This window comes from Clavelina lepadiformis, chromosome 8, assembly GCF_947623445.1.
Source record: "Clavelina lepadiformis chromosome 8, kaClaLepa1.1, whole genome shotgun sequence".
Lineage (NCBI taxonomy): Eukaryota > Metazoa > Chordata > Ascidiacea > Aplousobranchia > Clavelinidae > Clavelina > Clavelina lepadiformis.
The window spans coordinates 2,783,094-2,796,698 of record NC_135247.1 but is presented as its reverse complement, the minus strand read 5'-3'; the positions used below and the strand labels follow the sequence as shown (position 1 = coordinate 2,796,698).

At 35.5% G+C, this 13,605-nt stretch overlaps 2 protein-coding genes across 4 annotated transcripts; both read left to right on the top strand.

Annotated features, from left to right (window-relative positions):
• The first annotated feature begins 4,014 nt into the window (after positions 1-4,014).
• Positions 4,015-9,576, top strand: LOC143468620 (cytosolic phospholipase A2-like). The gene is made up of 19 exons (XM_076965949.1): positions 4,015-4,154; positions 4,284-4,365; positions 4,636-4,787; positions 4,876-4,989; positions 5,087-5,124; positions 5,302-5,446; positions 5,525-5,661; positions 5,740-5,868; positions 5,991-6,084; positions 6,179-6,296; positions 6,366-6,502; positions 6,617-6,830; positions 6,987-7,131; positions 7,708-7,729; positions 7,808-7,820; positions 7,897-8,078; positions 8,206-8,392; positions 8,510-8,676; positions 9,003-9,576. The coding sequence occupies exons 1-19, from the start codon at positions 4,146-4,148 to the stop codon at positions 9,057-9,059; spliced, it is 2,142 nt and encodes a 713-aa protein (XP_076822064.1). The 5' UTR covers positions 4,015-4,145; the 3' UTR covers positions 9,060-9,576.
• A 1,549-nt stretch (positions 9,577-11,125) lies between these two features.
• LOC143468974 (uncharacterized) lies at positions 11,126-12,323 on the top strand. 3 transcript variants are annotated; one of them, XR_013119048.1, is made up of 4 exons: positions 11,126-11,417; positions 11,499-11,652; positions 11,764-12,016; positions 12,152-12,323. XR_013119048.1 is itself a non-coding variant. In XM_076966475.1 (4 exons), the coding sequence occupies exons 1-4, from the start codon at positions 11,302-11,304 to the stop codon at positions 12,303-12,305; spliced, it is 519 nt and encodes a 172-aa protein (XP_076822590.1). In that variant the 5' UTR covers positions 11,135-11,301; the 3' UTR covers positions 12,306-12,323. The 3 variants fall into 3 exon arrangements, 2 of the variants coding, with proteins under 2 accessions (XP_076822590.1, XP_076822589.1); XM_076966475.1 differs by having other exon boundaries at positions 11,135-11,417; positions 11,573-11,652; positions 11,848-12,016; XM_076966474.1 differs by having other exon boundaries at positions 11,161-11,417; positions 11,573-11,652.
• The last annotated feature ends 1,282 nt before the right edge of the window (positions 12,324-13,605 follow it).

Genomic DNA, 13,605 nt, shown 5'->3' with positions numbered 1-13,605 from the left:
AACTACATCCAATCTAATACTAATACTAATTCTGAATTAATAAAAACATAGCATGCAACGATACATTTATACGCTGAAGGAGATAATAAAGAAACATAATTCCAACTTGAGGCGCAATGCGTTTATCAATGACAGGAATTGATTTGGACTTTTAGACTCGAAGTTTTACGGTCAGGTGATAATTTCAATTTAGAAATTTTCAATAAAAGGAAACAAATGTCAATCAACATTGTGTATTTTTATGTTAACAATGCTGTTAATACGAGGTCAATCATGCAGATAAACATTTTTACCAATTAAGTTGTCAATCACATAGGGGTTATTTCGAATTCAGCAAGCTCCTAATGCAATGTAAATAACATGTTTACAAAATAGGATGACAAATATGGGGTTATCATAGCGCAATAAGTTCAAAAGTGCAATGTAGATAGCATGTTAACGAAACTCATTGTCAATCAGCTATTCTTCGATAAGTTTGCAATTATACCGTGAACTGAGATTGAACTTATGGCAAGTATGACGTTATGTAATAGCGCGGTAAATAACAGAAATATAATTATAATGACACAACTTGGAAGACAATGGAATGTGTCTTCCACACCTGAAGAAGCGAGCTCGTGTCGAAAAATAGAAAGTTAACCAAAAGAGTTCCAAACTATATCCTGTTTTTTATTTAGACATTAATTAGTAATTTGCTATTTCTAGCCTATTCCATCAAAGCTAGCTGAAGTCTTAAAAGGTTACCCGTTGTAGGCCTAGCCTAGTACAACTAGATTAGAGTACAGTCCAGTAGCCTACTTGCTGTTACCGGTACACAAGGTTATGCGTACACGGTACCAGTATATCATTTCGATTGTTTACATTTAAATGGTTTTTATTTTTTTGAACAACACCTAATTTACTAACTTTGCATTACACTCACCCAGGATATCAGAAATAATCTAAAGAATTGAAACGGTTGCTGCAACATTTTTTCATTCAAAGTGACAATTTCAACGCGCTACGCTTTGAAATGTTTTTGTTCCAATTATTTCACGGGGCTAAACTTTGTAGGAGTACCGCTTGTATCTCTCAAGCTAGTCGCTCTAAATTGAAGTAACTTGCTTTCTTTAACACAACGACGAAGTACAAGGCGTAGTATTACTGGAAAGAATTAGTACTATATCCAAAAGGCTCTTCGAATAAAAAATTCACTGACACAAAGTTACGAAGTTAGTGTAACGCGAATGGCAAAGAATAGAACAAGGGTGGGTAAGCTTTTCTTGACCGACGGCCGTATTTCAGAAGTCAGACAGCAACTTAAAAAGTAAGCTTAAACAAAGCAAAACAAAGCTTGGTTTTTTTAAAGCAAGCAAATGGTTAAAAGGCTGTACACGCTCCTTGAAAAGACTGAACTTTTCCCATGCCTGGTACAGACGATAGAGTGCACTCAAGGTACTACCACAGCTGGAAAAGCAGGTGATTGATGATCGCGATTTCTATTATTGCACGATACGTTCGGGAGTGCTACTTGTAAAAGCTATATATAAAAAACTGCGTTAAAGTAGTTTAAAGATAATGGATCCGTTTTTATCTTAAGCAGAAGTTGCCCGTTGAGATGATTCGTGGAATAAAATTTGCAGCACTAACTCCTCTGGTTCTAACAAACGCCTCGCCCAATTGAACTTTTTTAAAAAGAGTCGCTAAAAATGGCGATAATGACAATGGCGGTAACTACTAATCAGTGCTTCAAATTCTGTTATACAGTAACAAAAGCTTTTTTCAACGTGGATTTCGATTATCCCAACACTGGAATGCTACCACTTCCGAAAAGTAATAAAATATTTTGTAATGGACAATCACTGTAACTAGTAAATCAATTTTCATTATAACTTTGGGAGTTTGGGTTGATTTGGGCGTTAGCATACTGTACAGAAATCAAGTGAAAAATTTATAAAAAAAATAGTTAAAATATGTTATTAGTTTACGTAAATATATAAATAATAAATATTGTCATATACAAGGGTGGAAAATGCATGTGAGAGCAAATTAAACTCTTCCGTGGAAACCGCCACCAAACATTTTCAGAATTACACCCTCTCAAAAAACACCCCACCAGTGTGAATTATAATGTAAAAGGCTTAGTAATAAAGGGGAGAGCATTAGTTCCACAGTGTATCTGAAAATATCTTCGTGCAGTTTCGAATCTAAATGCACTGGCCAAGAATGGCAGGGTTAGCTTAATGAAAATGGTGTTTACTGTACGCAGGTACAATCTGTAAGTATTATCACGGCTTTATAGGTATAATAGTAGCAATACGACATCCATTATTGCACACAAACTGGACGCATGTTATTTGCAGAACGCCATAACATAAGGAAAACTCACCATAGCTTGTTTCGTAGGTTGTTTTAATCGATCAAAATAAGAATAGAGTTGGGTCGTTTCCGCCTATCGGTATGAAGAAATGAATCAGCCTAAAAACTTCCAACGTAGACCGACGTAACAATGTGATAAATACCAGATACTAAGTATAGAACGCAGAGGCAGCTTCAAAACATCCGTTCACTGCAATATGACTTGTTTTTATTGTGATTGCTATTGCGAAATACCCAAAATACCAAACCTTCTCAAAGAAACATAAAGTGAACGATTGCTAGGGAATCGCCAGATGCCAAGCTTGCAACGTGCCGGCTGTAAATCTATTTCTATTATAACTTTGAGAGTTTGGGTTGGTTTGGGCATTAGCGTACTGTACTGAATTCAAGTGAAAAAGTTATAACAAAAGATTAGTTAAAATATTTTATTGCTTTATGGAAGTGGTATTATTCCAGCGTTGGGATAATCGAAATCCACGTTGAAAAAAGCTTTTGTTACTGTATAACAGAATTTGAAGCACTGATTAGTAGTTACCGCCACTATCATCACAGCCATAATCTAGCACACCTTTTAAAGTGAAGGGCAAGCTGGAGCTAAAACAAGTTGGCCTAAATGAAATAAAAGTAATATATCATGGTTAAGCGATTATTGCCAAAAACATGTCTTAAAATGGCAAATTTATTCAAAATTTACCGCTCATCATGACGTATGTGGTGGCAATTATGAAGTTACGTGCAATGCAAATCCATGATGCGCTCGTGTTTGGTTAGGGTAAATATTGCCATATACAAGGGTGGAAAATGCATGTGAGAGCAAATTAAACTCTTCCATGGAAACCGCCACCAAACATTTTCAGAATTACACCCTCTCAAAAAACACCTCACCCGTATGAATTACAATGTAAAAGGCTTAGTAATAAAGGGGAGAGCATTAGTACCACAGTGTATCTGAAAATATCTTCGTGCAGTTTCGAATCTAAATGCACTGGCCAAGAATGGCAGGGTTAGCTTAATGAAAATGGTGTTTACTGTACGCAGGTACAATCTGTAAGTATTATCACGGCTTTACAGGTATAATAGTAGCAATACGACATCCATAATTGCACACAAACTGGATGCATGTTATTTGCAGAACGCCATAACATAAGGAAAACTCACCATAGCTTGTTTCGTAGGTTGTTTTTAATCGATCAAAACCAGAATCGAGTTGGGTCATTTCCGCCTATCGGTATGAAGAAATGAATGAAAATGAATCAGATCAAAATGAATCAGCTTAAAAACTTCCAACGTAGACCGACGTAACAATGTGATAAATACCAGATACAAAGTATAGAACGCAGAGGCAGCTTCAAAACATCCGTTCACTGCAACATGACTTGTTTTTATTGTGATTGCTATTGCGAAATACCCAAAATACCAAACCTTCTCAAAGAAACATAAAGTGAGCAATTGCAAGGGAATCGCCAGATGCCAAGCTTGAAACGTGCCGGCTTTTCAAGCTGTTCTCAACGTTCCGTAAAGAAGGTTGTTGGAGTGCAGACAGGCCTGCTTGGGTTGTCAGTTACCAGTCATTGGCAGAAGATTATAAGCTATGACATTTCCATTAGTCGTAACTGAATAAAGGCAAAATTTGTGAAGAGATAATGCCTAACAGCATATATGTTATGAATTTGTCGCAGGTTACATTTTTATAAAACAAAAACTTAATGCTCGTTGCATATTTTTGGTAAGAACTCCGTAACAAATTCAGCTTACACTATTTGTGAATACAACCAAGCGTCTGAGCAATGTATCAGGTAAAATCCATAAGCTCTTGGTGCCTTAAACAATTGTAAAATACATACCAGTGTCTTGTTTGGCTTTTAACTGTGTTTTGGTTGAAATTTATGACATTATTAAATTAGTTTGATTTAACTCTCAAAAAGGCGGAAGTAACACCCTGCCTCAGTCTAACCGTGCGTGTGCTTCGTGGAAGAAATATTAGTCACGGTCGTTTCTGGAACCTGTGTAAGTTACATATGGATCTGAACAAGATCTGAATCTACATTCAATTTAACCTAAATAGCAATAAACGAGTTTTTATTTAAGCCTATATATGTTCTTCTTATCTATGCCGCCTATCTTTAACAACGGATAATTTGACCTAATTAATACGGTGAAAAATTCACTTCCGAAGATTTAAGTTATATTTATGACGGTGAACATGAGATAAGAGAAACAAAATTGTTGTAATGAATACAGTTTGCATGTTTCGACAAGTTTTGTACGTTTTTTTAGTCGATACGCCGGACCCATACGTCAAAGTCTACGTTGCAGGGGCACCAGAAGCCCGCAGACAAACCAAGTACATCAGAAACAATAAATGTCCAGAATGGAACGAGATGTTCTCATTCTTACTGCCGACGTATGGTGCTACGGCAGACGTAGAGGTAAATTTCACAAACGTTTTACGCGTCGCTTTCAAAAAGCCATCATCCTCAAATGATGAGCTGTACTGGTTATATATATACAATATAGATTACATTGATGGATTCGAACTACCTTAAAGATGAAAATATGGGATCCGCGAAATTCGATCTTCTAAGCCTAAATGCAGATGAAGCCGTCACAAAAACCTTCGAATTTAATGGGGTAAGTAACAAACTGCAAGCCTAGCCTAAAACTAAGTTAGTGTGAGTGTATTTGCATGCATGCATTATTTTCTGCGTAACGTCCATATTTTGTATAGACTTCTCAAGTTGAAATAGAATTCAACATTGAAAACAAGTAAGTAACATGCCTTTGAACATATGTCGTGCTCAACGTGCTTCAACAGCGACACGTATAATCCAGATAATCATTAGGATCGATTTATTATTTAGATATAAGTGAATTTTATATAATCTTAATAATTGGACAGTTCTTACTGAACATAATCGTGTATATATTCTCTACAGTACGAAGATGTGAATCGGATCTTAGACTCGGCGCTACTCTCTGCGACAAAGAGGAGAGCTTTCGAAAAGCAAGAAAAGAAAAGATTTTTAAGTCAATTCGCCAGTTATTGGAAAAACATAGAAAGGAAGGCAGACCGTTAACTGCTGAGGAGGTGGTGTTAACTATTAAATACTCAAATACAATTCAATTATTCAAATATTGTTAACCTAAGTGCATTTCTATACTTTAGGCTCCTGTAATTGGAGTACTTGGATCAGGGGGAGGGTTTCGAGCCATGGTGGGTTATGCTGGAGTTATGAAAGCTCTTCATGATACCGGTATCCTAGATTGCTCCATGTACGTTAACGGATTATCTGGGTCGTCGTGGTGAGTTAAATCTCGGTGGTTGTTCAAATTCTATGCGCGTGATGCCCTGCATTTATTTCTTACTTCATTCAATTCCAGGTACCTCGCGACATTGTATGCAAACGAAACATTTCCTGCAAATGGACTGGATGAAGCGCACAACGAAATTCGGTCGAACATAGACAGTCATCCCCTTTTGATTTTTCTGTCGCGCTATCTATCGTACAGGTTTGAAAATAATCCCAGAAAACGTTTTACCAATTGAAAAACCTTCCTTGCTTTAGTACAGTAGATCATTGTGCTTCTGTGTTTGGGAAAAATATCCCCGACGTTTGTCATTTACAGATCTGAAGGACAGTTATTGCTAAAAAGAAAGCAGGGCAACCCGTTTCCTACACAGATATCTTTGGAATGGTAATTGGTAACACTCTATTAGGAAAAGAGGTATAAATAAAAACAGATTAGTTACAAAAAGAGTATGCACTCTACCATATAGACTAAGTCACTAAAGTTTCTTCTGCACACGTTTTGTATGTAGAAAATGGAAAGTTCAAAACTATCAAAATTTCAAGAAATGATAGCAGATGGAAGTGCTCCGATGCCAATTCTGACCGCTGTTCACGTCCGCTCAAATAAATCAGCAGCAATTTTTCATGGTTTTGCAATTTCCTTTTAACTTATAGGCACATATTTATGTTAATAAATGCGGATCCTTATTCTTCCAGACTGGGTCGAATTCAGTCCTTACGAAATAGGAATCGCAAAATACGCATCGTTCATAGACACAAAGCACTTTGGAACCAAGTTCTTCTGTGGAGTTCAGGCGAAACAATTTCCGGAAAATCCTTTTCATTATGTTATGGTGAAAAGTTGATCTCATAATAAAGCAAAAAATCAAACCATTTTAAATCAAAAATACAGTTTTTAACAGCTAAAGGCTAAAGGCTGTGATAAAACGTCAATCACGATTTTTCAGGGAATTTGTGGAAGCGCGTATGCAATTCTGTTTCAAGATTATGTCCGCAGCTTTGCAGAGGGTAATCGTTTTCTTTCTTTCCTTTTAAAACCAATTTGGCAAGACTCCAAAAAACCAGATGAAACCAAGGTCAAAGAAGCAAGCGAAAAGCTAAACTTGTCGCAAAATGGCTTCAGCAGTGAAGTGGATTACAATCGAGCCGTATTAAGATCAGGTTGAAATCTACGTGTAATGGCAGCACAAAATCTAGAAATAAGTTAATTTTCAACTGAAGAACTACCAAAATACTTAAAATGCCTTATATGCATCACGTTATCACTCCAATCGATATAAAATAGTAATATTAATCATTTTAAAATTTTCCTTACAGTGGCAATAGCGAGAAGGCGTGATGATGATGACGACACTGACGAGGAAGCAAATCAAGAAAAAATAAAGAGAGCAACAGCAAAGAAAAAAACGAAAACGAAGCCGAAGCCGAAATATCCAAATACAAATCATCAGAAAATCTTACAGTAACATTTCATGTGTTTCTACTTTTTGTAAACATAAATTAAGGGGAGGTCCGGTTAATTGACTCAGCGGGATAGTGGACTAATGATACTGATGATAATGCTGATATTTAATCATCCATGCGTGAGGAACCAAAACAAATTCCGTGCATTTATTTGTCACAATGCATCATGGCGGACATGTTATTTAGGTCTCTTTAAAAGAAAGACTTTTGGAGTTATGCAGTTTTTAGTTAAAAAAAGGAAATTTAATAACGTTATAGTATGTAATTTTGAAGCTTTAGTAAGTGAAGTTACTATGCAGTCATTTTTTACAGGTTATAAGGTGCAGTATGCTCTTTTACGCGTAAAAAGCCGTAGCTTTAAATTGAACTAAAAAGTTATTATGGTCAATTTTTTTTATTAAAGGACTCAACAGGCTAGATAACTCAGAGACGAAAATTGACTTAGTTTTCAATGGTTTTAACCACGTATTCATGCCATAAAGACCGAAGATCTTAAAGTACATCCATTTTCCTTTAAAACTGTCAATAAATTACATGTGGTGTAATAAACTTCGTTTTTAATTTATGTGTTAAGAATGAGTCAACTATTCCGCAAGGTGAGTTAATCCATCCTCAACTACTACATGAGAAGAATGTCGATCAACAAACTACCTTTGTCCTCTGAAATGCGACAGACCACAAACATGGGTAAAAATAATTCGAAGTGCATTTTACGAGCAAGATCAAAGAATCAGTTTGCTACATAACATACATTCCTACACAGGCCAAACATTCAAGAAGATTAACGAGCCATTGGAAGTTGACAAAAAGAAGATGTACGTAGCTGACGCTGGCATCGCATTCAACTCACCCTACCCGCCTATGCTACGTGCAGAGAGAGGCGTCGACATCATTCTCTCGTTTGATTTCAGCGGAAGAAAAGAAGCCGACATGGATCCTTTAAAGGTAAGCTACATACGCTCATATGCGTTCACAAGTTTAACAAACGCTTTGTCTGCTGTTTTGATAGACAACTATTAGCGAAAACCTAGTAATTAGCACATATAAGCTGCACAATTTTATTTTCAAAAAGGAACTCTACTTGGCTGAGAAGTGGACAAAAGCGAGTGGAAAGCCTTTCCCAAAAATTAGTGAAGATACATACAAGAAAGAAGAACTGAAAGAATGTTATGTGTTCCGAGACGAAGAAAATGAAAAGGCGCCGATAGTGATCCACTTTGTCTTGTGCAACATCGACTTCAGAAATTACTCAGCTCCAGGTTTGTGTTATTTCTATAAGCGCATGTTATGAATGATTAAAAACCTTTCAATTATATCAGTAAATATAGATTGGATCAGTAAATATAAAAAGCCGATTGATAACAATAATGACGTAGGTATACCACGTGAACAAGAAGATGATTGGGGCGATTTTGATATTTTTTCAAAACAAGGCAAACCTATCAAGTGTAATCCTTACTCGACGTTCAACTTTCATTACACAAAAGAGCAATTTGACAAATTGTTTCAACTAATGAAATTTAACACACTTCAACAGCTGGATGTAAGTTTTATAGCATTTTTAAAATTTTTCTAGAGTGTTTCGTTCCCAAAAGTAAAAACATTTTCTCCTATTAAAAAAAACGAAACCCAAAAGGAACCAAAAAAATGCACGTTTCGTGCCGGCCTCAAGTCTCTTTATGATATTCGCTGTGTTTTAGTTATTCCAGTCCGGAAAGATTTTACGAGTGTTGTTGAAATATTGATTTGTGCAACATGCTTGGCCTTTTAAAGCGATTAAATGCATATTTGCTGTTGGTGAAATTTACCTTTTTATATAAGTTACATAATTGGCCATTTCTTAATTTCTATCTTAATTATTTGCTTCAGACGATCTTGAAGGAAATCATTTACACTTCCGACCGACGTCGACGTCACCATAGTTAAAGTGAAATTGTTATGCAATCAACCTGAGATCAAATTCCTTAAAAATTGATTCGTAACAGTAACATATGAGCTATATTAAATTTTTTACCATGTAAGACGTTAACTAATTCTTATCGTTATATTTTCCGAAGTTTTTCGTCAAGAATACTGTCATAGTAAGTTAAACATATAGCGTATAATAAAACTGTTGTGCATAACATAATAACATAACACATAATAAGACAAACCCTCCGTACATTATCTATATACTGCATATTTACCGCTACCGCATAGTTATTTCGAAGTTTTTAATCTTATTTTGCGGATCTTAACTTTTATTTTAGATTGTAGTATTATAGTTGAGCCTGCCGATGAAGGTTGCTTTTAATTTAATAGTTAACTTTGTAACAGATACGGCATTTTATTGAATGGAACTATTATCGTATACAGTAATTAAATATTGTAAGTCTAACAGATGGAAGTAATATAATATAATTGTTTATGCTCAAATGTGTCATACAAGTATTATTGCAAACTTTTTGCTGGCGTCATTTAATGTAATTTGAATTGGATGCGAGGATGAATCACTGACGTCATAAGTAAGGATTGTGTATTATATTCATGAATCATGCAGATGGTATCATGTTGATTAAATGTAATGTCTGTAATACTATGATGAACAACAGTAGGCCTGTATACACCAATAATTTGCTAAATTTAACCAATGCACTGAATACGAGAAAATAATAACTTAATTCACCACGAAAGTTTTCGTCACACAAAGCCCGTACTTAACACCGCCTGGCGTTATCACTGGTTATTAACTCCATTTATAGATCTTTGTTATAAGTGTATGAACGATTTATAGTTAAAAAATAGAACAAAAAAAGAACAAAGGGCTTAGACGAAAAAATGCATAATGCAAGACATATATCATTTTACAAATCCGCATTAGTTTCATAAAGGGTCTGCAAGATTAACAGGATTTAACAGGTAAAATAGCTCTGGAATCGATCAGTTTTGGTTAGTACACGAAAAACCAGTGACTTTTCTAAGCAAAAGCAAAACCCGCTTTTTATCCTTTGTTTGATGCACGATTTATCCAAATAAAAAGTATAAGCTTTAAATAAAGGAACACAATTTTGTGCTCGTGACCAAGTGTGGCATTATGTTTATTCATAACGATCATTCTAAAGCAGATATAGTCAAAGATATCAGGCTCTGCAAATGAATGCTTCATAGGAGAAACACAATGAGTTTAGCATACAGTTAGGTAATAGGTATACTGCACTTTCGATGTTGATGGCAGAAGAATACGAGCGAAGAGTAAAACATTTCCTACATAATTTGGTTCAGCTTAACCAAATATAAACAAAAAACAAGCAAAGCACTTACAACAAAAGTAGCGGGGTTGGGTAAAACAAACAATGCGTGCATTGACAAGTATGCTGGACGACTTCGTACTAAAAATATCAGTCAACAAAGCCAAGGAATTTTTTGTGGAATGCGATTATAATAGCTTCATGGATACGGGTTTCGCAACGGGCACATGTGCTGCGATTTAACTCGGCTGAAATTTGGAGAAGCGTTTGTTTACTCGAAAAGAGTATTATTTGGATAGTTCAAACTTTTTTCACTTCAGTTTTTTCAGTGGGGCAAAGTTTGTGCATCACACATGAGCAGCTTTAAAATAACGTTTAACCTATTCGTATAAATAATATTTAAGATAATAAAATCCAGACCATGTGAAATGTTAAAACATATTTTTGCATAGTTTTCGTCAAAGATATTTCTCATGTTAAAGGTACTTTACATAAAAATTATTATACATAAATAACATAACACTTATTTAAACGTACTCGTCGTTGTTCTAATGTAAATCTATCATTAAATTGAAGTTTCGAATCTCATTTTGCGATTACAAAGAATCGTTCTAAGGTGTATAGTTGAAACTGGCGGTGACTGAATTGCTTTTAGTTATGGATGGCTTTGTTACAAACGCAGTATTTTATTCAGTGGAAGCAACGATATAAAGAACATGATGGGAAACTACCTCCTCCTCGTTTGTTTCTTTTTTATGAGAAGAGAAGGTTTTGTTTCGCCCGCGTCACGCATGGTTGCGTATACTTACTCGCTCACACTTCGCCAGTCGTGGCGAAAACTTTTACGCATTTGCATGTTTCGTTTATCGATTACTGAGAAGTGAGGTTGCTGTTTACGTTGTTTTGACGATTCAAACGTGTGTAGCCTATCAGTTGCCAACATGTCGTCTGCACCAGCACTTACTGCAGAATATTTAATTGAAATCGTTGTCGACGATGAAGAGTGTAGAATCAAGCCTGTATCATCTTCTGCTTTGCAAGCTAATGATCTCTTTCAGTAAGTTAAGAATTAAGATAGGCTGAGGCTACAAGCAGAGACCTTTTAAGTATATGGTGCTTATAGCTTTATATGATTTAGAAACTCTCTCTCACACCAGGAAAATAGAAGGTTGGATGCATTTAATGAGTTTACTTTTGCATGTTACCGGTTAGGTGTAAATACTGTGATGAAAAATTTAAAAATCAGCGAGGTTTTGAAGTTCATCAAAAGGTCAAGCATCGTGGTTATTTAGGTAAGTCCTGCTGCCTTAAGGTTTTGTATATTTTTATAAGTTTACATGTTTAGCAAGATAAATTTGTGTGTATGCCAAATACAGGATTTTTCACAAGCTAACATTTTTAAGGCCTTTCCTCTGAGAAGTGTTCTTGCAAAACAATTAAAAGTATGTGGGTTGAGGTATGTAAATCACCAGATGATTTGACGACAGAAACCATTGATTACTTTATGAACATTTTCGCCACCAAACCAAATGGATCTGAGTTGTTGACAACGTTTAGTATAGATGGCATATCTAGAATTCTTCATATTTTTGGCCCGAATGCAGATCGATGCAAATCACTTGAAGCCACAAGAAAAATGTTTGATCTTTTTCTCAGGTATATATTTTTATGATTCAGCTTAACATTTAATGTGATAAGATATTAATGTTGTATTATACTGATATTGAATGGTGTGGTAATATGTTCCAACTTTCTGAAATCAATTGCAATAAGTTGGATTGTTTACTCTAGGAAAATACACGCAGAAAATACAACAGAATTGCCATCAAGTAACCTCACTCCTGATGAAATTAGTATTCTCGAGTATGTTGGAGGATATATTCTGCGTAAACTGAAACGCAATTTTAATTTGTATGTTACACATTTGTACACGTTTCGTCTTTAAATAAAGGTGGTGAGTCCACCCTAGGTGTGAATTCAAATGCAACAAAATGTTTATGATGTAACAAAGGCTTTGTTTGACTTGAATGGTGGATGATGTAATAATGCTTGCTATCTAGTTTTGATGGCAGGAGCTAGACTTGTAAACATTCAATTTATTTGCTTATCGCTGTAGTTAAAAGAAAAGCGATTACACGGTTCGAAAGAGGAATGTCCTGCCGTGTCAGAAATGTTTTAGTTGTCAAAATTGACAAAATGCTCCTCACAGATTTTCACTTGATCTTTGCTGTACAACTCTTGTATAAACTTGTCCTCTCGGTATGACAAAATTTTTCTTTCTAATACTTCTGCCCATGCTTCTTTTTTTTGATACAAATTTTTTTGTTTGGTGCACTAAACAAATTGTGCTGAGGTGGACAGTTGTGGCATTGAGGCATGCAACATATACGTGGCATTTTTATATTGCAGTCTCAATCTGCAAGCATACCTGTAGATATTTAGGCCTAGTTTCACCGAGTTTTTTAAATTTCGCGCCATTGTAAACTTCAAAGTTAACCAAATTCAGCTAGGCCTATAGGCTATACTGATATATACGCTTACAAACGTCACCTTCCCCTAATGATAGTTCTTTCTCCGTAAGGCTACACTAAGTCCAAGGCTCAACCAAAGTCAAACGGATGAGTCAGCACTGAAGCGTAACGAGGGCGAAATAAAAACGGTACTTCCCCTAGCAGTTTCCTATCATGTTCTTTATATCGTTGGTGGAAGTTTGAAGGATGCATAGCTTTATATAGTCTATACAAAAGATAGCAGAAATATGATATAACTGTTTAGTCTAAAATGTGTCATACAAACATTATCGCAAACTTTATGCTGACGTCAATCAACGTAATTTTAATGCGTCTTGAGGATATGACGCCTTCAACAAGAATTGCATTCATGAAGGTGATATCATGCTGATTAAACGTAATTTCCGTTACGCATCAAACTACAATAAAGTATAGTAAACATCGATAATAATTGGATAAATTCAACAAATGCACTGAATATGAGATAGTAACATAACTTCAGAATGAACAATTTCCTCAGTCAAATCCGGTATAGGCTATAGCCTGCTTTACACCACGCAAACGGTTTGCAACAATAGTGCCAAAGGTCTCATTCTAATTGTAACCTAATGTTTTCACTGGTTCTATTGCCTCTATTTATAAATTACCAAGTTAAGCATATGAACGATTTAGTTAAGTTTTTCTCGGGTACCGTCTTTAGAGTTTAGCGCAACGTTTCTCAATCCCCAGTTCGAG